The sequence below is a fragment of the Dipodomys merriami genome, unplaced genomic scaffold (assembly GCF_024711535.1).
Source record: "Dipodomys merriami isolate MVZ:Mamm:240054 unplaced genomic scaffold, mDipMer1.0.p SCAF_456, whole genome shotgun sequence".
NCBI classification, from domain to species: Eukaryota; Metazoa; Chordata; class Mammalia; order Rodentia; family Heteromyidae; genus Dipodomys; species Dipodomys merriami.
Genome location: NW_027206020.1, coordinates 689,167 through 711,628, shown reverse-complemented (window position 1 = coordinate 711,628; position 22,462 = coordinate 689,167). Strand labels below are relative to the sequence as shown.

Sequence of the window (22,462 nt, the reverse complement as noted above, 5' to 3'; positions counted from 1 at the left end):
AGCATCTACACACCATCTGTATACTCTCACAGCACATTCACACCAACAGCCCACGTGCCCTGTGTGCACTCCCACTCTTGTACACTCACACCTCACCCATACCACACTCACACTTCCCATGCTCACACACAGCACATGTCCTCACACATGACACCCATGTGCTCACACACCTGTACTCTGGTTCTCGCTGTGTGTCTGAGCTCAGGCTCCATGCTGGACCTCAGCTGTAGCCTCTCCCTCACCACAGGCCTGAGGCCCAGAGCTGTAGAAGAAGCAATACAAACCCAAGGTTGCCCAGGGATCGAGAAACCCACGTGGAGGGCACCGGAGGGCTGGGGTCACCCAGGGGGTCGCCTGGCAGCCCGGGCCAGCCTGCATGGAGCCTCCCTCTGGACTTCAGCCTCCAGGGTGGGTGGCATGGGCCACGCAGGCCTGGAACGGCCCTCTGGGGACCTCAGCCCTTGCCAAGGGGCTGTGCCCTGCTCCAGCGAGCTCACTCCTCCCAGACTGGCTGGTTAATAAGAAGCCCAGCCTGGGGCAGCACCACGGACTTTGGCTGCTGGAGATCACACAGAATCCCTGCACAGTCCCTCCAGAGGACGTCCAGAGCAAGACACTGGCCATGACCCAGCTGGTGGAATGTGTCCCCAACTTCTCAGAGGGGAACAACCAGGAGGTGAGGGAATGGGGGAGGAGGTGAGAGCGTGGAGGAGGTGAGAGCATGGGGGAGGAGGTGAGAGCGTGGAGGAGGAGGTGAGAGCGTGGAGGAGGTGAGAGCGTGGAGGAGGAGGTGAGAGCGTGGAGGAGGTGAGAGCATGGAGGAGGTGAGAGCATGGAGGAGGTGAGAGCGTGGAGGAGGTGAGAGAGTGGAGGAGGTGAGAGCGTGGAGGAGGAGGTGAGAGCGTGGAGGAGGTGAGAGCGTGGAGGAGGAGGTGAGAGCGTGGAGGAGGAGGTGAGAGAGTGGAGGAGGTGAGAGCGTGGAGGAGGAGGTGAGAGCGTGGAGGAGGAGGTGAGAGCGTGGAGGAGCAGGTGAGAGCGTGGAGGAGGTGAGAGCGTGGAGGAGGTGAGAGCGTGGAGGAGGTGAGAGAGTGGAGGAGCAGGTGAGAGCGTGGAGGAGCAGGTGAGAGCGTGGAGGTGGTGAGAGCATGGAGGAGGAGGTGAGAGCGTGGAGGAGGTGAGAGCGTGGAGGAGGAGGTGAGAGCGTGGAGGAGGAGGTGAGAGCGTGGAGGAGGTGAGAGCGTGAAGGAGGAGGTGAGAGCATGGAGGAGGAGGTGAGAGCGTGGAGGAGGTGAGAGCGTGGAGGAGGTGAGAGCGTGGAGGAGGAGGTGAGAGCGTGGAGGAGGTGAGAGCGTGGAGGAGGAGGTGAGAGCGTGGAGGAGGAGGTGAGAGCGTGGAGGAGGAGGTGAGAGCGTGGAGGAGGAGGTGAGAGCGTGGAGGAGCAGGTGAGAGCGTGGAGGAGGTGAGAGCGTGGAGGAGGTGAGAGCATGGAGGAGGAGGTGAGAGCGTGGAGGAGGTGAGAGCGTGGAGGAGGAGGTGAGAGCGTGGAGGAGGTGAGAGCATGGAGGAGGTGAGAGCATGGAGGAGGAGGTGAGAGCGTGGAGGAGGTGAGAGCGTGGAGGAGGAGGTGAGAGCGTGGAGGAGGAGGTGAGAGCGTGGAGGAGGTGAGAGCGTGGAGGAGGAGGTGAGAGCGTGGAGGAGGAGGTGAGAGCGTGGAGGAGGAGGTGAGAGCGTGAAGGAGGAGGTGAGAGCGTGGAGGAGGTGAGAGCATGGAGGAGGAGGTGAGAGCGTGGAGGAGGTGAGAGCGTGGAGGAGGAGGTGAGAGCATGGAGGAGGTGAGAGCGTGGAGGAGGTGAGAGCGTGGCGGAGCAGGTGAGAGCGTGGAGGAGGTGAGAGCGTGGGGGAGGAGGTGAGCGTGGAGGAGATGAGAGCGTGGAGGAGGAGGTGAGAGCGTGGAGGAGGTGAGAGCGTGGAGGAGGAGGTGAGAGCGTGGAGGAGGAGGTGAGAGCGTGGAGGAGGTGAGAGCGTGGAGGAGGAGGTGAGAGCGTGGAGGAGGAGGTGAGAGCGTGGAGGAGGTGAGAGCGTGGAGGAGGAGGTGAGAGCGTGGAGGAGGAGGTGAGAGCGTGGGGGAGGAGGTGAGAGCGTGGAGGAGGTGAGAGAGTGGAGGAGGAGGTGAGAGCGTGGAGGAGGAGGTGAGAGCGTGGAGGAGGTGAGAGCGTGGAGGAGGAGGTGAGAGCGTGGAGGAGGAGGTGAGAGCGTGGAGGAGGTGAGAGCGTGGAGGAGGAGGTGAGAGCGTGGAGGAGGAGGTGAGAGCGTGGAGGAGGTGAGAGCGTGGAGGAGGTGAGAGCGTGGAGGAGGAGGTGAGAGCGTGGAGGAGGAGGTGAGAGCGTGGAGGAGCAGGTGAGAGCGTGGAGGAGGTGAGAGCATGGAGGAGGAGGTGAGAGCGTGGAGGAGGTGAGAGCGTGGAGGAGGAGGTGAGAGCGTGGAGGAGGAGGTGAGAGCGTGGAGGAGGTGAGAGCGTGGAGGAGGAGGTGAGAGCGTGGAGGAGGAGGTGAGAGCGTGGAGGAGGAGGTGAGAGCGTGGAGGAGGAGGTGAGAGCGTGGAGGAGGAGGTGAGAGCGTGGAGGAGGAGGTGAGAGCGTGGAGGAGGAGGTGAGAGCGTGGAGGAGGAGGTGAGAGCGTGGAGGAGGAGGTGAGAGCGTGGAGGAGGAGGTGAGAGCGTGGAGGAGGTGAGAGCGTGGAGGAGGTGAGAGCGTGGAGGAGGAGGTGAGAGCGTGGAGGAGGAGGTGAGAGCGTGGAGGAGGAGGTGAGAGCGTGGAGGAGGAGGTGAGAGCGTGGAGGAGGAGGTGAGAGCGTGGAGGAGGAGGTGAGAGCGTGGAGGAGGAGGTGAGAGAGTGGAGGAGGAGGTGAGAGCGTGGAGGAGGTGAGAGCGTGGAGGAGGAGGTGAGAGCGTGGAGGAGGTGAGAGCGTGGAGGAGGAGGTGAGAGCGTGGAGGAGGTGAGAGCGTGGAGGAGGAGGTGAGAGCGTGGAGGAGGAGGTGAGAGCGTGGAGGAGGAGGTGAGAGCGTGGAGGAGGAGGTGAGAGCGTGGAGGAGGAGGTGAGAGCGTGGAGGAGATGAGATCGTGGAGGAGGAGGTGAGAGCGTGGAGGAGGTGAGAGCGTGGAGGAGGAGGTGAGAGCGTGGAGGAGGTGAGAGCGTGGAGGAGGAGGTGAGAGCGTGGAGGAGGTGAGAGCGTGGAGGAGGAGGTGAGAGCGTGGAGGAGGAGGTGAGAGCGTGGAGGAGGTGAGAGCGTGGAGGAGGAGGTGAGAGCGTGGAGGAGGAGGTGAGAGCGTGGAGGAGGTGAGAGCGTGGAGGAGGAGGTGAGAGCGTGGAGGAGGAGGTGAGAGCGTGGGGGAGGAGGTGAGAGCGTGGAGGAGGTGAGAGAGTGGAGGAGGAGGTGAGAGCGTGGAGGAGGAGGTGAGAGCGTGGAGGAGGTGAGAGCGTGGAGGAGGAGGTGAGAGCGTGGAGGAGGAGGTGAGAGCGTGGAGGAGGTGAGAGCGTGGAGGAGGAGGTGAGAGCGTGGAGGAGGAGGTGAGAGCGTGGAGGAGGTGAGAGCGTGGAGGAGGTGAGAGCGTGGAGGAGGAGGTGAGAGCGTGGAGGAGGAGGTGAGAGCGTGGAGGAGCAGGTGAGAGCGTGGAGGAGGTGAGAGCATGGAGGAGGAGGTGAGAGCGTGGAGGAGGTGAGAGCGTGGAGGAGGAGGTGAGAGCGTGGAGGAGGAGGTGAGAGCGTGGAGGAGGTGAGAGCGTGGAGGAGGAGGTGAGAGCGTGGAGGAGGAGGTGAGAGCGTGGAGGAGGAGGTGAGAGCGTGGAGGAGGAGGTGAGAGCGTGGAGGAGGAGGTGAGAGCGTGGAGGAGGAGGTGAGAGCGTGGAGGAGGAGGTGAGAGCGTGGAGGAGGAGGTGAGAGCGTGGAGGAGGAGGTGAGAGCGTGGAGGAGGAGGTGAGAGCGTGGAGGAGGTGAGAGCGTGGAGGAGGTGAGAGCGTGGAGGAGGAGGTGAGAGCGTGGAGGAGGAGGTGAGAGCGTGGAGGAGGAGGTGAGAGCGTGGAGGAGGAGGTGAGAGCGTGGAGGAGGAGGTGAGAGCGTGGAGGAGGAGGTGAGAGAGTGGAGGAGGAGGTGAGCGTGGAGGAGGTGAGAGCGTGGAGGAGGTGAGAGCGTGGAGGAGGTGAGATCGTGGAGGAGGAGGTGAGAGCGTGGAGGAGGTGAGATCGTGGAGGAGGAGGTGAGAGCGTGGAGGAGGTGAGAGCGTGGAGGAGGTGAGAGCGTGGAGGAGGTGAGAGCGTGGAGGAGGAGGTGAGAGCGTGGAGGAGGAGGTGAGAGCGTGGAGGAGGTGAGAGCGTGGAGGAGGTGAGAGTGTGGAGGAGGAGGTGAGAGCGTGGAGGAGGAGGTGAGAGCGTGGAGGAGGAGGTGAGAGCATGGAGGAGGTGAGAATGTAGAGGAAGTGAGAGTGTGGCGTATCAGGATACGGACAAAGGAGCTTGTGGGGTGCAGCAGGACTTGTCCCTTCTGGTCCCTCAATGCAGCCCTGTCTTCTGGCTCCCAGGGGAGCTTGGTGTGAGGGGAGGGACTCTGGAGGTGATGGTGTGGGGGTAGGGACTGTGGAGGTGATGGTATGTGGGGAGGGACTCTGGAGGTGATGGTGTGGGGGAAGGACTCTGGAGGTGATGGTGTGAGGGTCGGCTCCCTGGGACCCCTCCCCAGCCTGGATCCTGCAGCCAGGCCTGAGCTCTTCCCCTCCCCAGGGGACTGAGCGCGGGCCTGGTCCTGTCCAGGTGATCGATGCCATCTCCCAGGCCATCGCCCAGACGCCGGGCTGTGTGCTCCTGGACGTGGACGCGGGGCCTTCTACCAACCGCACGGTCTACACCTTCGTGGGGCCGCCCGAGTGCGTGGTGGAGGGGGCGCTCGGCGCAGCCCGCGCAGCCTGGCGGCTCATCGACATGAGCAGACACAAGGGTAAGGCCGGCCTGGGGAGAGGCGGGCATTGCCCTGGCTCAGAGTCCTGTCCCTGTGTCTTGAGAGGAAATGGCTCCAGCTAGGCTGCCCCGGGGCGTCTCCTCCAGCCCTGGGGTTGGGGCTGTCGGGCTGGGGTCCAGGTTAGGGCCGCCCTGGGTGTGGCCTGGTCTTCCTGCAGCTCTCTGCTGGGTCTGTGAGCCTGGCTGCCTGGGAGGGGCCGGGCACCCACTGTCCTGACCTGCAGGGGCTTGCTTATCCCAGGACACCAGCCTGTCTGGCTCCTCCAAACCAAACACTGGGGATGGGGAGGGCAGAGGCAAAGGTCAGTGGACACAGTGCCCTGAGGGTAGGGGGGCGGGGAGGGGGATCACGGGGTCAAAGCAGAAAGCAGATGAGAGTTTTGCCAAGGGGAGGAAGAGCTGGGTTTGTGGGCCGAGAGACTGGCTTCTCCACCACAGCAGAGCAATGTGGTGGCAAGGATTTGCTGCCAGAGAGAAGCCCTCCCCTGTGGCAGAACGCCCCCCCCCAGGACAGAACCCTCCCGGGACAGACTCCCCCAGGGCAGACACCCCCATCCCCCTCCAGCCTGGCCAGTCTGGGGGACCCAGAGCCGGACAGGCTGGCGGGGACGCACTGCGAAGGCTGAGAAAACTGGTGGGAGCCAGGGAGGGCCAGGCTGTTTCTGGTCCTTGGAGGAAAGAGAGAGGTTCATCCCGGAGGCACCAGTTTGCTCAGGCCTGGTGGCCTCTCCAGGGTCTTAGGGCCTCTCTTCCTGGCCATGGGGACAGCTCGGTTGTTTCCTGGGATCTCTGGCATCCCGCAGGTTTGTGGGGAAAGTTGCTGCTGCCCCTAGTGACTGGATATTTCCCTGTGCTCAGAGCGGCCAGCTGTGTGGATGATGGAGAACAGACTGGGGACTGAAAGGGGGCATGCACGAGCTTCCACTCCATGTGCCCACAGGGGAGCACCCTCCATGTCCCTCCCGTGTGCCCACAGGGGAGCACCCTCCATGTCCCTCCCGTGTGCCCACAGGGGAGCACCCTCCATGTCCCTCCCGTGTGCCCACAGGGGAGCACCCTCCATGTCCCTCCCGTGTGCCCCACGGGGAGCACCCTCCATGTCCCTCCCGTGTGCCCGCAAGGGAGCACCCTCCATGTCCCTCCCGTGTGCCCGCAGGGGAGCACCCTCCATGTCCCTCTCGTGTGCCCCACGGGGGAGCACCCTCCATGTCCCTCTCGTGTGCCCCACGGGGGAGCACCTCCATGTCCCTCCTGTGTGCCCCCAGGGGAGCACTCTCCATGTCCCTCCCGTGTGCCCACAGGGGAGCACCCTCCAAGTCCCTTCTGTGTGCCCGCAGGGGAGCACCTTCCATCTCCCTCCTGTGTGCCCACAGGGGAGCACCCTCCATCTCCCTCCTGTGTGCCCCCAGGGGAGCACCCTCCATGTCCTTCCCGTGTGCCCACAGGGGAGCACCCTCCATGTCCCTCCTGTGTGCCCGGAGGGGAGCACCCTCCATGTCCCTCCCGTGTGCCCACAGGGGAGCACCCTCCATGTCCCTCCTGTGTGCCCCCAGGGGAGCACCCTCCATGTCCTTCCCGTGTGCCCACAGGGGAGCACCCTCCATGTCCCTCCCGTGTGCCCACAGGGGAGCACCCTCCATGTCCCTCCCATGTGCCCACAGGGGAGCACCCTCCATGTCCCTCCCGTGTGCCCGGAGGGGAGCACCCTCCATATCCTTCCTGTGTGCCCACAGGGGAGCACCCTCCATGTCCCTCCCGTGTGCCCGCAGGGGAGCACCCTCCATGTCCCTCCCGTGTGCCCGGAGGGGAGCACCCTCCATGTCCCTCTCGTGTGCCCCACGGGGGAGCACCCTCCATGTCCCTCCTGTGTGCCCCCAGGGGAGCACTCTCCATGTCCCTCCCGTGTGTCTGCAGGGGAGCACCCTCCAAGTCCCTTCTGTGTGCCTGCAGGGGAGCACCCTCCATCTCCCTCCCGTGTGCCCCCAGGGGAGCACCCTCCATGTCCCTCCTGTGTGCCCCCAGGGGAGCACCCTCCATGTCCCTCCTGTGTGGCCCCAGGGGAGCACCCTCCAAGTCCCTCCTGTGTGCCCCCAGGGGAGCACCCTCCAAGTCCCTCCTGTGTGCCTGCAGGGGAGCACCCTCCAAGTCCCTCCTGTGTGCCTGCAGGGGAGCACTCTCCATGTCCCTCCCGAGTGCCCCCAGGGGAGCACCCTCCAAGTCCCTCCTGTGTGCCTGCAGGGGAGCACCCTCCAAGTCCCTCCGGTGTGTCTGCAGGGGAGCACCCTCCATGTCCCTCCTGTGTGCCTGCAGGGGAGCACCCTCCATGTCCCTCCCGTGTGCCCGGAGGGGAGCACCCTCCATGTCCCTCCCCTCTGCTCTGCAGGGGAGCACCCTCCATGTCCCTCCCGTGTGCCCACAGGGGAGCACCCTCCATGTCCCTCCCGTGTGCCCACAGGGGAGCACCCTCTATGTCCCTCCCGTGTGCCTGCAGGGGAGCACCCTCCATGTCCCTCCTGTGTGCCCCCAGGGGAGCACCCTCCATGTCCCTCCCCTGTGCTCTGCAGGGGAGCACCCTCCATGTCCCTCCCGTGTGCCTTCAGGGGAGCACCCTCCATGTCCCTCCCGTGTGCCCACAGGGGAGCACCCTCCATGTCCCTCCTGTGTGTCTGCAGGGGAGCACCCTCCATGTCCCTCCCCTCTGCTCTGCAGGGGAGCACCCTCCATGTCCCTCCCCTCTGCTCTGCAGGGGAGCACCCTCCATGTCCCTCCCATGTGCCCACAGGGGAGCACCCTCCATGTCCCTCCTGTGTGCCCACAGGGGAGCACCCTCCATGTCCTTCCTGTGTGCCCCCAGGGGAGCACCCTCCATGTCCTTCCTGTGTGCCCCCAGGGGAGCGCCCTCCATGTCCCTCCTGTGTGCCCGCAGGGGAGCACCCTCCATGTCCCTCCTGTGTGCCCACAGGGGAGCACCCTCCATGTCCCTCCCCTGTGCTCTGCAGGGGAGCACCCTCCATGTCCCTCCCCTGTGCTCTGCAGGGGAGCACCCTCCATGTCCCTCCCGTGTGCCTTCAGGGGAGCACCCTCCATGTCCCTCCCGTGTGCCCACAGGGGAGCACCCTCCATGTCCCTCCCCTGTATCCACAGGGGAGCACCCTCGCATGGGGGCTCTGGATGTCTGCCCCTTCATCCCAGTGAGGGGTGTCAGCATGGACGAGTGTGTGCTCTGTGCCCAGGCCTTCGGCCGGAGGCTGGCGGAGGAGCTGCATGTGCCCGGTGAGTGCCCTGAGAAGCCCTGGGGTTCCAGGGACATGAAGCACCTTCCTGTTCTCTGCCCTTGACATCTCTCAGAAGCTCAGGTCTGGCACGTGAGGTGGACGTGCCTGTAATCCCATCTCTCAGACACAGCCCCACCCACTGACCACAGGACACAGCCAGGCCTACTGACCACAGGACACAGCCCCACCCACTGACCACAGGACACAGCCACGCCCACTGACCACAGGACACAGCCACGCCTACTGACCACAGGACACAGCCCCACCCACTGACCACAGGACACAGCCCCACCCACTGACCACAGGACACAGCCATGCCCACTGAGCACAGAACACAGCCCCACCCACTCACCACAGGACACAGCCACGCCCACAGACCACAGAACACTGCCACACCCACTCACCATAGGACACATCCACAACCACCACAGGACACAGCCACACCCATCGACCATGGGACACATCCATGCCCACTGACCACGGGACACATCCACGCCCACTGACCACGGGACACAGACACGCCCACTGACCATGGGACACAGACACGCCCACTGACCACGGGACACAGCCATGCCCACTCCAGGCTCTGCTTCTGGGCAGGGCAGTTAGCTGTCCAGTGAGCTGTCCAGTGAGATTGGTCGGTTGCACTCTGGGAGATAAACTTTGTCAAGCAGGTATGGACAGCAAGGGTGGCGGGCAGCCAGGCCTGGATGCTTCCGTCGCAAAGGTGACCTCTGATGCTGCAGGCACTGCAGTGGGGCTCGCAGGGGTTTTCTCTGTATTTGTCTTGTTCCGGCTGCTGCGGTTAGGGTCATCCACACCTCGGTTCTCCTGACCACGGCCAGGTGGGTGTGAGCCGCATGCCGTGCCCATGGCAATCTTGATATCATCCTGAGGGCAGGGTGGGCGGTCTGCCCCTGGCTGAGGCTGGAGGAGCTGCCTACCTGGGGCCCGGTGCCCTGGACACCAGCTCTCCCTCACCGGGGACCTGACCAGCTGGCTCCCTTGCAGTGTACCTGTACGGCCAGGCAGCGCGGACAGCTGGTCGTCGAACCCTGCCAGCCATCCGGGCGGGGGAGTACGAGGGTCTGCCTGAGAAGGTGCTGTGCTCAGAAGGCCGGGCCTGGGTGGGTGGCTGCCCTCCCCCCAGTCCTGGTGCCCAGGTCCTCCTTACCCTGTGGAATGCCCCACAGCTCAAGCAGGCAGAATGGGCCCCTGACTTCGGCCCCAGCTCCTTCGTCCCCAGCTGGGGAGCCACGGTCACGGGTGCTCGGAAATTCCTCATCGCCTTCAACATCAACCTGCTCAGTACCAAGGAGCAGGCCCACCGCATCGCCCTCAACCTGAGGGAGCAGGGCCGAGGGAAGGACCAGGCAAGTGGCCGTGGGCTTCTTTTTTCTCATTCCCACCCCACCCCCTATTCTGGGAGCCACAGCAGCTCGTGGGGGGGGGTAGGGCTGAGACCGGGGAGGAGCCAATCAGTATGGAGGGGTCAGCTGTCTCCATAGCATGGCCATCAGGCGGCTTGGCCTCTGACTAAGGACCGGCTCCCACCAGCAAGGTCAGGGTGTGAGGAGCACTTGCTGTGGCAGACATTTCCACAGAGGCAGGCCCAGAGCCTGCTACTAAACACGTGCAGCACTGCTAGGTCAGTGGTTCATGCCTACAATCCAAGCCACTCGGGAGGCTGAGGTCTGAAGCCGGCCTGGGCAGACAAATCTTGGAGACTCCTGTCCCCAAAGAACCAGAGCTAGAACCGGGGGTGTGGCCCAAGTAGTAGCATGCTAGACGTGAGGGAAAAGCAGAGTGAGAATGAGAGGCACAGGGTTCGAGCCCGAGTACCAGCAAAACCCAAAACAGCCCAAAGCAGCATTCATCCTGAGGACAGAGCAGCTGTCTCCAGCCCCAGGTGGCGGGTGCCCAGGTTCCGGTCCCTAACCCTCGGAGCCCGGGAGCCCCGCTTCTCGGCGATACACACGCTGCACGTGTGCCACTCAGAGCAGGGGACCCTCAAGTCTTTGTCCTTCCCCACTCAGGGGCTCTGTCCAGGGCCCCTCACATGGCTTAGCGAGGGCCAGAGAGGAAGGGGCTTGGGAGAAGGGGAATTGGCACCCTGCTGGCCCAGCAGCTCCTCCAGGGCCCAGGTGGGTGGGCACTCACGGTGCCGTCCCCTAGCGGACCCCGGCCAGAGAAGGGCCTCGCTGTCAGGCTGTCCCCCTTGCCCTGCACTGGGGAGCCCAGGCATGGTGAGGGGCGCTCGATACCCAGCGCCTGGAAGGCTTGGGCAGGGCCCGGGGGCGGGCCTCCCTCTCCAACCCGGGAAACGTGATTCCTTTGCAGCCAGGACGCTTGAAAAAGGTCCAGGGCATCGGCTGGTACCTGGATGAGAAGAACTTGGCTCAGGTGTCCACAAACCTCCTGGACTTCGAGGTCACCGGCCTGCACACAGTCTATGAGGAGACCTGCAGAGAGGCTCAGGTGGGCAGCGCGGGTGCCCACTCCCAGCCTGCGCCCCCACCCCCGGGCTGACACCACACCTGCCTTGGCAGGAGCTGAGCCTGCCGGTGGTGGGCTCCCAGCTAGTGGGCCTGGTGCCCCTGAAGGCCTTGCTGGACACTGCAGCCTTCTACTGCCACAAGGAGAACCTGTTCGTGCTGGAGGAGGAGCAGCGCATCAGGCTGGTGAGTCTGGCCCAGGGGGTGGGGCAGGCTCCGGAAGGCTCCGGGCACCATCTCTGGGGCTGTGGGCTCTGGGAGCAGGCCTCAGAGGCCCGGGCTCAACCCTGAGAGGCCCGCTTCCCCATCCCCAGCTCCAGCTCCCGTTTCCCTGGCTTGAGTGTAGGAATCACGATTTTCATTTTCATCACCTGCTATGAAAACGAGAAGATTTTACTCTTCTCTTTTTTCCTTTGTCTCCTGATTTTAAAAAATATTTTTGAGGGCTGGGAAGATGGCTCAGTGGTAGAGCGTTTGCCTTGCATGCCTGAGGCCCTGGGTTCGATTCCTCAGCACCACATAAACAGAAAAAGCCAGAAGTGGCGTTGTGGCTCAAGTGGCAGAGCGCTAGCCTTGAGCTGAATTGCTGAGGGACAGTGCCAGGCCCAGAGTTCAGGCCCCACAACTGGACAAAACAACAACAACAACAACAACAAAAACCTTCAGCACCTGCTGTCAATGCTAGACAATGTCATTGACTTTTGGGAAGAATTCGACACCTTGGCGTGAGCAGAAGTCTGCTCCAGAGTTGAGCAGTGTTGTTACTCTCACCTTCCTACTCTCTTTGAACATGTGACCTATCCTTCGTCTAATCACATCCCTAAACAGAGTCACACTGTGCAGGCTTGTGTGTGATCCCACAGCCTTCCTGTTGAGTCTGCCCCAAGCGTGTCTTGTGCCCACAGGCCTCTGTGGAGGGCCCCAGGGCTTTGCTCTGTAGCTCGGACGTTTGGGGATGTCTTTCTATACCTTCTGGTACAATGGCTGCATCACTGGATTCCAAATCTCCTGTTTTCCTCTGGGGGCATGCAGACACATCTTCTCCATCTTCCAGAAGCAAAGGTCTGGGCTGGGAAGGTGGCTCAGTGGTAGAGTGCTTACCTAGCATGCATGAAGCCCTGGGTTTAATTCCTCAGTACCACATAGACAGAAAAACCTAGCAGTGGTGCTGTGGCTCCAGTGGTAGAGTGCTAGCATTGAACAAAAGAAGCTCAGGGACAGTGCCCAGGCCCTGAAGTCAGTGCCCAGCTCCAGGACTGGCAAAAAAAGAAAGAACAAAAAAGAAGCAAAGGTCTCTTGGGGAGGTGAGAGGGCAGCACAGCCAGCTCAGTCCAGACACATTTCCACTCCAGGGCCTGTCTTCTTATTCCTGCTAGATGTGTCTTGGTTTTGACTAAGCTAAGTGTTTTCTAGATTAGTAGATTTGTAGATACTATCCTTCCTTAGTTCCAAGAATATTCTCTTTGTGTGTGTGTGTGTGTGTGTGTGTGTGTGTACATGCGCTGGTACAGGGCTTGAACACAGCTTCTTTTGCTCACAGCTGGCACCCTATCACTTGGGACTCGGAATCCTGGCTTCACAATTTCTGAGCACATGCTCTTTGGAAGTGTATCTGCAGCAGTTCTTGTCATCCTGGGTTTATTTCTCCTCCGAAGGGGACTTATGCTCCAGCTGTGTGCTTGGGGGCTCTATCCCTCCCAGAGGGTACTTTAAGCTGAGCCTTGTGCTTGCAGCCCTGGAAACACTGGGTAGGGAGCTGTGCCAGTCAAGGGGTTGAGGAAGCCCAGCGGCAAGGAAGTTGCCAAGATCCTTCTTCCGGCCAGTGTAATTCATCCATAGCATGCCACCCCTGTGTCTGCGGTCCGGCACGCCACACGGTCCATGGCCATGCCACCCCTGTGTCTGCGGTCCGGCACGCCACACGGTCCATGGCCATGCCACCCGTGTCTGTGGTCTGGTGCGCTGCACGGTCCATGGTCATGCCACCCCTGTGTCTGCGGTCTGGTGCACCACACGGTCCATGGCCATGCCACCCCTGTGTCTGTGGTCTGGTGCACCGCAGGACTGCCAGGAGGGCCACTCTCTTAGGACAGAGCCAGAGTCAGGATTAGTGGCCTCCGACAGCCTATCCGGCTCAGCCAGCGTTGACAACGGCTGAGGAACTCTCTGAGGTCTTTTCTTCGGTGCTGGGAGGCCCTGGGCCCCTTGCTGGTCATTCTGTGGTCTCTGGCCCAGAGTGTCCACTCTTGGGGTGTGTCTCGGAAGGAACAGCGCCACCGTCACACGAGTGTTAGCATTTCACCCCGAATGTGGGTGACACTCACCTTTCTCACCGTCACCCCAGCCTTCTTAGACACTGACAGTCAGAACCTCGTCCCCAGACGGGGCCCGGGCCGCTCGGCCGGGGCCTGGTTCCCAGACCCTGTGCTGGGCAGCCGTGCCCCTCTCTGGCCTGTTTCCTGTGGGTGCAGTCTTTCAGGAGCCATTTGGGGGCACCTGGAGGGGGTGTGGCAGCCTCCCAAGAGGCAAATCCGGCTCTGGGCCACAGGCAGGGCTGAGGGGGACCCTCTCCTCCAGGTGATCCACAGGCTGGGCCTGGATTCGCTGGCGCCCTTCAACCCCAAGGAGAGAATCATCGAGTGAGGCCCCTCCCGCCCCTCCCGCCCCCCCTCCCAGGCCCAGAGCCCCGCCCGGCCCAGAGCCACGCCCCTGCCCCGCCCAGGCCCAGAGCCCCGCCCCGCCCCGCCCAGAGCCACGCCCCTGCCCCGCCCAGGCCCAGAGCCCCGCCCCGCCCCGAGCCACGCCCACGCCCCGCCCAGGCCCAGAGCCCCGCCCCGGCCCCGCCCAGAGCCCTGCCCCGGCCCCGCCCCGAGCCCCGCCCCGGCCCCGCCCAGAGCCCCGCCCCGGCCCCGCCCAGAGCCCCACCCCGGCCCCGCCCAGAGCCCCGCCCAGAGCCCCACCCCGGCCCCGCCCAGAGCCCCGCCCCGGCCCCGCCCAGAGCCCCGCCCCGGCCCCGCCCAGGGCCCCGGCCCCGCCCAGAGCCCCGCCCCGGCCCCGCCCAGAGCCCCGGCCCGGCCCCGCCCAGAGCCCCGCCCCGGCCCCGCCCAGAGCCCCGCCCCGGCCCCGCCCAGAGCCCCGGCCCGGCCCCGCCCAGAGCCCCGCCTGCCCGCAGGTACCTGGTGCCGGAGGACGCCGGGCGGAGCCTGCTGGACGGGTCCCTGAGCGCCTTCATCCGCGAGGTGGGCGCGCGCTCTGCGGCCCCAGGGGGCGGCTCGGTGGCGGCGACTGTGGCGGCCATGGTGAGTGCGGGAGGGGGGGACCCGCGTGCGGGACCCGGGGAGGGAACCTGGGGAGGGGGCCCGGGGAGGGGTCCGGGGAGGGGTCCGGGGAGGGGTCCGGGGAGGGGTCCGGGGAGGGGTCCGGGGAGGGAACCTGGGGAGGGGGTCCGGGGAGGGGTCCGGGGAGGGGTCCGGGGAGGGAACCTGGGGAGGGGGTCCGGGGAGGGGCCCGGGGAGGGGGCCCGGGGAGGGGGCCCGGGGAGGGGGTCCGGGGAGGGGATCCGGGGAGGGAACCTGGGGAGGGGGCCCGGGGAGGGGGTCCGGGGAGGGGATCCGGGGAGGGGTCCGGGGAGGGGGTCCGGGGAGGGGGTCCGGGGACGGAACCTGGGGAGGGGTCCGGGGAGGGGTCCGGGGAGGGGTCCGGGGAGGGGTCCGGGGAGGGGGTCCGGGGAGGGAACCTGGGGAGGAGTCCGGGGAGGGGTCGGGGGAGGGGTCCGGGGAGGGAACCTGGGGAGGGGGTCCGGGGAGGGGGTCCGGGGAGGGGTCCGGGGAGGGGGCCCGGGGAGGGGGTCCGGGGAGGGGTCCGGGGAGGGGTTCCGGGGAGGGGTCCGGGGAGGGGGTCCGAGTGCGGGCCCCGGCAGGTGGCCCACAGCCCGGCCTCGCAGGGCGCGGCGCTGGGCTCCATGGTGGCCCAGATGACCTACGGGCGGCGCCGGTTCGAGCATCTGGACCCGGCCATGCGGCGCCTGATCCCCGCCTTCCACGCGGCCTCCGCGCGCCTGGCCGCGCTGGTGGACGAGGACGCGCGGGCCTTCGCCGGCTGCCTGGTGAGTGCGCGGGGCCACGCGAGCTGGGGCGGGAGCCCGCGGGGAGGCCCGCGGGGAGGCCGGGGACGGGGAGGCCGGGGACGGGGAGTCCCCGGGGACGGGGAGGCCGGGGACGGGGAGGCCGGGGACGGGGAGGCCCGCGGGGAGGCCGGGGACGGGGAGGCCCGCGGGGAGGCCGGGGACGGGGAGGCCGGGGACGGGGAGGCCGGGGACGGGGAGGCCCGCGGGGAGGCCGGGGACGGGGAGGCCAGGACGGGGAGGCTGAGACCAGGCTAGGGGGCTGGGGGGAGAAGAGCCGGGCCCCCAGCCTCCCCAGAGATGTGCCGAACCCAGAGGCCACCCCACCCAGAGAGGGAGGAAGGAGAGACCCCAAACGAGCTCTGGCTGCACAAGGGAAGTCAAGGAGAGCTGGAGATGAACAGCCCGCGGAGACAGTGCGCTGGAGAGGAGCTGCAGGAGGGCCAAGGGAAGGGCCACCCGCTCCACTGGGGGCAGCCGAGGACGGGAGACACCGACGGGCAGAAAGAACTGAGCAAAGTATCCACCTTGAGCTAAACTATAAATTGAGGGACAATCTTAGTTACTAATTTGAAGACATAATGTTTAGGAAACAGGTAGAGGGAACAGTAAGTAGATAAATGAAAAATTAAAAGACAGGGAAGAAGGTGAAAATAAACACCAAAGGTGTCTGAAAAGCACAAAATAGTGTGGCAAGAGCCCCAGAGGGGCCGCCACGCAAACCACACCCACATGTGAGCCCGGAATTGGTTCACGTTGCTGTGCATGCTGGAGTTCCCAATGAGAGAAGTACCCTATCAAGTACATGAGAGATTTCCAGATGGACCAGGACGGGACGGAGGGTGGGAAGTGGGGACAGGAGGGGACGGAGGGAGGGCAGTGGAGACAGGAGGGGATGGAGGGTGGGCAGTGGGGACAGGAGGGGACGGAGGGTGGGCAGTGGGGACAGGAGGGGACAGAGGGTGGGCAGTGGAGACAGGAGGGGATGGAGGGTGGGCAGTGGGGACAGGAGGGGACGGAGGGTGGGCAGTGGGGACAGGAGGGGACGGAGGGTGGGCAGTGGGGATGGAGGGTGGGCAGTGGGGACAGGAGGGGATGGAGGGTGGGCAGTGGGGACAGGAGGGGACGGAGGGAGGGCAGTGGAGACAGGAGGGGATGGAGGGTGGGCAGTGGGGACAGGAGGGGACGGAGGGTGGGCAGTGGGGACAGGAGGGGACAGAGGGTGGGCAGTGGAGACAGGAGGGGATGGAGGGTGGGCAGTGGGGACAGGAGGGGACGGAGGGTGGGCAGTGGGGACAGGAGGGGACGGAGGGTGGGCAGTGGGGACGGAGGGTGGGCAGTGGGGACAGGAGGGGATGGAGGGTGGGTAGTGGGGACAGGAGGGGACAGGGTGGGCGGTGGGTGACAGGAGGGGATGGAGGGTGGGTAGTGGGGACAGGAGGGGACGGAGGGTGGGCAGTGGGGACAGGAGGGGACAGGGTGGGCAGTGGGTGACAGGAGGGGACGGAGGGTGGGTAGTGGAGACAGGAGGGGATGGAGGGTGGGCAGTGGGGACAGGAGGGGACGGAGGGTGGGCAGTGGGTGACAGGAGGGGACGGAGGGTGGGCAGTGGGGACAGGATGGGACGGAGGGTGGGCAGTGGGTGACAGGAGGGGACGGAGGGAGGGCAATGGGGACAGGAGGGGACAGGGTGGGCAGTGGGGACAGGAGGGGACAGGGTGGGCAGAGGGAAGGCCATTGGGCTTCTTGGCATCGTGCAGCTGCTTACGTGTTGTTTGAAATGGCTGTGGGTGCTGGAGGGTGTGGCATCTGTAGGAGGGATCCTGGGCAGAATTGAGAAGACCTCCTGGACTTCAGTCTTCCTCTCAGGACCCAGTGCCTGTCCTCCCAGGCACCTGTGGGTCTCTGACTTCGCAGTGTGGCCCTCCCCTGAGGGGTGATGCCAAGAACTGTACAGCACAGATCTCAGAAGCTCTTCCCCCAGAGAATGTGTCTGCCCTGTAGCCTTTCCTGTGGCCTACCCTGTGGTCTGCCCCGTGGCCATCACTGCTGCTGACATGTGTCCCAGGGAACAGCCCTGATCACTGTGAGGCGTTATTTGTTCTTTGTACTGTCAGGAGGCCATGAAGCTGCCCAGGAGCACTCCTGAGGAGAGGAGCAGGTGAGCGACCCGGGTGGAGGAGAGCTGATGCCCTGGCCCAGCCCCAACAGAGGCACTGAGGGACCTGTGCCCGATCCTGCTGAGGTTCTGATTGCTCAGCCTGCAGGGAGGAGTCAGGGGCAGAGGGCCCTGCACCCAGCTCACACCAGCACCCTCCTCCAGACACGCGGCCTCCCAGAGCCCAGCTCACACCAGCACCCTCCTCCTCCAGACACACGGCCTGATAGAGCCCAGCTCACACCAGCACCCTCCTCCAGACACGCGGCCTCCCAGAGCCCAGCTCACACCAGCACCCTCCTCCTCCACACACGCGGCCTCCCAGAGCCCAGCTCACACCAGCACCCTCCTCCTCCAGACACACGGCCTGATAGAGCCCAGCTCACACCAGCACCCTCCTCCAGACACGCGGCCTCCCAGAGCCCAGCTCACACCAGCACCCTCCTCCTCCACACACGCGGCCTCCCAGAGCCCAGCTCACACCAGCACCCTCCTCCAGACACGCGGCCTCCCAGAGCCCAGCTCACACCAGCACCCTCCTCCAGACACGCGGCCTCCCAGAGCCCAGCTCACACCAGCACCCTCCTCCTCCACACACGCGGCCTCCCAGAGCCCAGCTCACACCAGCACCCTCCTCCAGACACGCGGCCTCCCAGAGCCCAGCTCACACCAGCACCCTCCTCCTCCACACACGCGACCTCCCAGAGCCCAGCTCACACCAGCACCCTCCTCCAGACACGCGGCCTCCCAGAGCCCAGCTCACACCAGCACCCTCCTCCAGACACGCGGCCTCCCAGAGCCCAGCTCACACCAGCACCCTCCTCCAGACACACGGCCTCCCAGAGCCCAGCTCACACCAGCACCCTCCTCCTCCACACACACGGCCTCCCAGAGCCCAGCTCACACCAGCACCCTCCTCCCCCACACACGTGACCTCCCAGAGCCCAGCTCACACCAGCACCCTCCTCCTCCAGACACGCGGCCTCCCAGAGCCCAGCTCACACCAGCACCCTCCTCCTCCAGACACACGGCCTGATAGAGCCCAGCTCACACCAGCACCCTCCTCCTCCAGACACACGGCCTGATAGAGCCCAGCTCACACCAGCACCCTCCTCCTCCACACACGTGACCTCCCAGAGCCCAGCTCACACCAGCACCCTCCTCCTCCACACACGCGGCCTCCCAGAGCCCAGCTCACACCAGCACCCTCCTCCTCCACACACGTGACCTCCCGGAGCCCAGCTCACACCAGTACTCTTTCCCTCCAGACACGTGGCTGCCCTGCAGGAGGGGCTGAGGCAGGCAGTATCTGTGCCACTGGCCCTGGCTGAGACCGTGTCTTCGCTGTGGCCGGTGCTTCAGGAGCTGGCCCTGTGTGGGAACCTGGCCTGTCTGTCAGATCTGCAGGTACACGTGCATGGGGCGCGGGTGGCCTCTGGTAGAGGCCTCGGCCTTCTTCTGCAGCTGGGCTGGCTCCTTTGGTTTGTGTTTTGAGCCCAGCTTGCTGTGTGGAGCCTCTGTCTTCCGTGGGCTGGGTGCCAGCTGCTCCGAGGCTTGTTGCAAGCTGCCCGGTGGCCCGGAGTCTCCAGAGCCCCTGGCTGCACAATGCTTCAGGCAGCCGCCCCTCCCTCTTCCTGTCCCTGTCCCAGCAGTCATCTGGATTCACCCTGTGTCTCCTGTGTAGACAGGCCAGGATGAACCACGGCTCTGTTTCTGCAGCCACCCTGGACCCCATGCCCACAGGTCTTTGCAGGAAGAACGACAGCTTTCAGTAGTGCATCCCAGACCCAGAGAAGTGGCCCTCGGTCCCCAGAGGACGTCCTTGGGGACAGGTGTACGCTGCAGAGGGTGCAGCTTTGCTTCTGGGCTGTGGCCTTGCTTCCAGTTTGTCAGCGCACAGGCCCCAGGGCCCACGTCTGCTCTGCTAAGAGGTTTCTACTCGCAGCTCAGAAGTCGGGCTGGGTCTCTGTGTGGGGCAGGGGCAGGGCCCCCAGGTGTGAGGGTAAGGCATCCGTCGGGGCCTGACCTGGCCCTTAGTGGAGCCCTGGCTGAGGCTGCTTGCTCAGTGGGTTTCTGAGGGGCGAAGTCTCTGGGCTGGGCTGGGCAGTCCTGAGTCCAGGAGTCAGCTCCATTCCCTGGTGTTTCCCCAGGTGGCAGCCAAAGCCTTGGAGATGGGTGTCTTTGGTGCATACTTCAACGTGCTTATCAACCTGAAGGACGTGACAGATGATGCGTTTAAGGGCCAGGTGGGCAGACTGGGCCTGGGACAGGCAGGGTTCAGAGGCCTGCGTCCCCCCTCGTGGGCAGGCCAGCTGGAGGTGGACAAGGCTTTGGGTCAGTGCTCTCTGGGAGCTGCCCAGCCCCTGCCCCGGGGAAGTCTGTGCACTGGGCCTGAGGAGCAGCGGGTAGAAAGACCCCGAACAGATTGCACCAAACCTGTGCCTGTGGCACTGTTCAGGACCTGGCCCTGTCAGGCCGGGGACCACAGCGGTGGTCTCCACAGCACCGTTAGAACACACACCCACCAGACCGAAGCACAGCGCCTTGAGTGGGGCTTGGCTCAGTGCTAGAGCATTTCCTAGCAGGCCTGACGCCCTGGGTTCAATCCTCGGTCTCTGTCCCCCCCCCACTCCCCCTTCTACCTCTCACACACAGTTTGGTTGGCATTCAACACACTCACAGCCTTGTGTGGCCACTACCTCTAACATGTTCCAGAATATTCTCATTCCACTGAAGGAAGCCCTAGCCCCAGCCCTGACACTGTTCCGTGGCATCTCTCTGCTGGACCTATTTTGTGGCTGATTCTAGAATGGGGTGGTGGCAGTGGGTCTCTTCTGGGCTGTGTGTCACTGTCTTGCGGGGTGGTGGGCACGGCCCTCCCCTGACCAGTTGAGGAAAGAAGTAAGAGCAGAGCGGAGTCTGCAAGGTCGCCGGACCCAGCTGTCCCCGGAGCTCTCGTCCATGAGAAGCCTGCCGGAAGCAGCTTTGATGACCCCATCACCTGGGGGCGGGCAGCAGGGAGGTGGCTGTGGAAGCCGGGCCCACAGGCAGCTGTGGGGTGGGCAGTGTCTCGGGGAGGGCGGGCTGTGGGGTGGGCAGTGTCTCGGGGAGGGCGGGCTGTGGGGTGGGCAGTGTCTCGGGGAGGGCGGGCTGTGGGGTGGGCAGTGTCTCGGGCAGGGGCGTGGCCATGGCAGGGTAGAGGTGATACCTGTCTGTCAGATCTGCCGGCAGGCTCAGGTGACACTCCCTCTGTGTCTGTCAGATCCGCCAGCGCATCTCCAGCCTCCTGCAGGAAGCCCAGGCCCAGGCCGCGTCGGTGCTGGACAGCCTGGCGGCACGTGGAGAGTGACAGTGGCCGATGTCCATAGATGTGACCCCCATCTGCCCACGGCCCCAGACCTCAGCACAGTGTGGGCTGGGGCCAAAATGGGGGGAAGGGAGGGGGAGGGGGCCAGTCTGAAGTCTGTGGGTACACGGCCACCTTCTGTTACCCGGGCCTCCAGTAAATCCATGGCAAACCTGTGCACTGTGCTTGCGTTTGGGCAGAGCTCAGAACATGGGCTGGGAGGAGGGCGAGGACAGAGGCCTCTGGCCTTGCGTGGAGGTAACAGCCAGACCTCCAGGGTCCCCCATGCAGCGTGTTTGGGACCCAGGAGGCTCTGGTCAGGGCCTAGGGTGACCAACGGAGGGCTGAGCCCCGGCGGGTGGAAGACCTTGGGGCGCAGGGCTCTTGCTCTGGCAGCATGGAGCCACCCAGGGCCCCAGCTCCAGCCCACCCTTGTCCTTCCTGGAGCTCCATTCCCTCAGCTTCCCTGCTGGACGCACCTCTGGCTTAGAGGTTCCAATAATCAAGCAGTGACTCGCAGATGCACCATTGCGGGCAAACCCCAGAGGTAGGGTTGTATTTGTGATGGGACAACACAGGACACTAAAAACGTGATTTGAGTCAGATGCCGGTGGCTCACATCTATAATCTTAGCAACTCAGGAGGCTGAGATCTGAGGATAGCTGTTCAGAGCCAAAGTCTGAAACTCTCATCTCCAATTAACCAGGAGAATAAAAGCCAGAGGTAGAGATGTGACTCAAGCAGCATAACACCAGCTTTGAGCAAAAAAACCAAGTGAGAAGCTGTGGCCTTGAGGCCAGGCCCCACCACCAGCTCTCCCCCTCAAAAAGGGAAAATGATTTTGGGGTGCATTCTTCTTTTTTGCCCCTGAGGGAGATGAGATGGGACTTGAACTCGCTATCTGTCGCTGACGCTTTACCCTCACTGCCAGCAGAGCCACACGTTCAACCCGACATTCTTGAGCAAAGCAGAAAACTTAAGTATCTCTGGGACAGATTTTGCTGATCAGAAAATCGAGTTCCCTTGTTTCTGGAGAGATAGCATCACTTGTGCGCAGTGGTGAGAACCACGTCCATGGTGTGTGGCCGGCCGGGTGTGGGCTGTCCATCAGAACACAAGGCCCCACGCCGGCCACGTGGACAACGCGCCCCATGAGCCGGCCCGCGAGCGGCCTGCGTGGCAGCTGAAGCCGCATGGGGCTGGCCGGTGAGGCCCAGGACAGCCCTGCCCTGCCGGCCCTGAGGGTGTCCATTGTACCTGTGAGGGCACAGGCTCCGCGAGCTGCTAGCCAGGGCGAGCCGCTGCCCTGCTGGCGTGCCTCCCGGGGCGCTGCTGCGGCGGGCAGCTCTTAGCCTTGGTGCTCCGGCCTCCGCTCCTGCCCTGAGCGGATGAGGCAGGAGGAGCTGCCCCAGGTGGACAAGGCCATGCTCCTCCAGGGCCACCAGCCGAGCCTCTGTCGGTGTGCCTGTGCTCTGGTGAGCTGGCACTCATGCGGGGGTCAGGGGGGATGAGGCTCCCAGGCTGGCCCTCCCACAGTGCGGGCATGGGTGCTGCGTGCGGTCGTGGGGGGGTCACTGGTGAGACCGCCAGGGCTGGCTGTGGGTCAGGCCCTCGGCCCCTGGGGACGTGTGCTGTCCTTTGTGACGCACCTGAGCCTCCGGGTCTCAGGAGCTGGCACCTGTGCTCAGAGGGGGGCTGTGGGCCCGGCCCTGCCCGGGCAGTTGAGGAAAAGAGCAGAGCGGAGTCTGCAGGGTGACCCAGCCCGGCTGTCCCCTGGAGTGAAGTTATCAGAGGACTGGAAGAAACGGTGCGTCTGGGAGAGGAGGAGGATCTGGTCTGGAGAGGAAAGGCAGGGAGGCTGGGGTCAAGGCGTCAAACGCATCTCGCTTCTAACGGGACTGGCGGGTACAGATGGGATGGCAGAGTTTTGGTTGTAGAATCAGCGACCGTGGTTACACAGCCTGACACTGTACCAGGCACAGGCGCCCCTGCCTCAGGGCCGAGCCTCTGCAAGGGATGGATACATCTTTACTGATCCAGTGGGACTTGTGATTCCTTAT

At 64.5% G+C, this 22,462-nt stretch overlaps 1 protein-coding gene across 3 annotated transcripts; it reads left to right on the top strand.

Moving 5' to 3' along the window:
- The first annotated feature begins 541 nt into the window (after positions 1 to 541).
- On the top strand, positions 542 to 20,578 carry LOC138808574 (formimidoyltransferase-cyclodeaminase-like). Of its 3 annotated transcripts, none has more exons than XM_069994858.1 (14): positions 542 to 676; positions 4,823 to 4,985; positions 8,150 to 8,278; positions 9,292 to 9,380; positions 9,474 to 9,653; positions 10,621 to 10,758; positions 10,830 to 10,961; positions 13,353 to 13,414; positions 13,948 to 14,074; positions 14,719 to 14,880; positions 17,016 to 17,059; positions 18,325 to 18,463; positions 19,207 to 19,302; positions 20,319 to 20,578. In XM_069994858.1, the coding sequence occupies exons 1-14, from the start codon at positions 623 to 625 to the stop codon at positions 20,403 to 20,405; spliced, it is 1,602 nt and encodes a 533-aa protein (XP_069850959.1). In that variant the 5' UTR covers positions 542 to 622; the 3' UTR covers positions 20,406 to 20,578. The 3 variants fall into 3 exon arrangements, with proteins under 3 accessions (XP_069850959.1, XP_069850957.1, XP_069850958.1); XM_069994856.1 differs by having other exon boundaries at positions 4,772 to 4,985; XM_069994857.1 differs by having other exon boundaries at positions 543 to 676; positions 4,802 to 4,985.
- Positions 20,579 to 22,462: the final 1,884 nt, after the last annotated feature.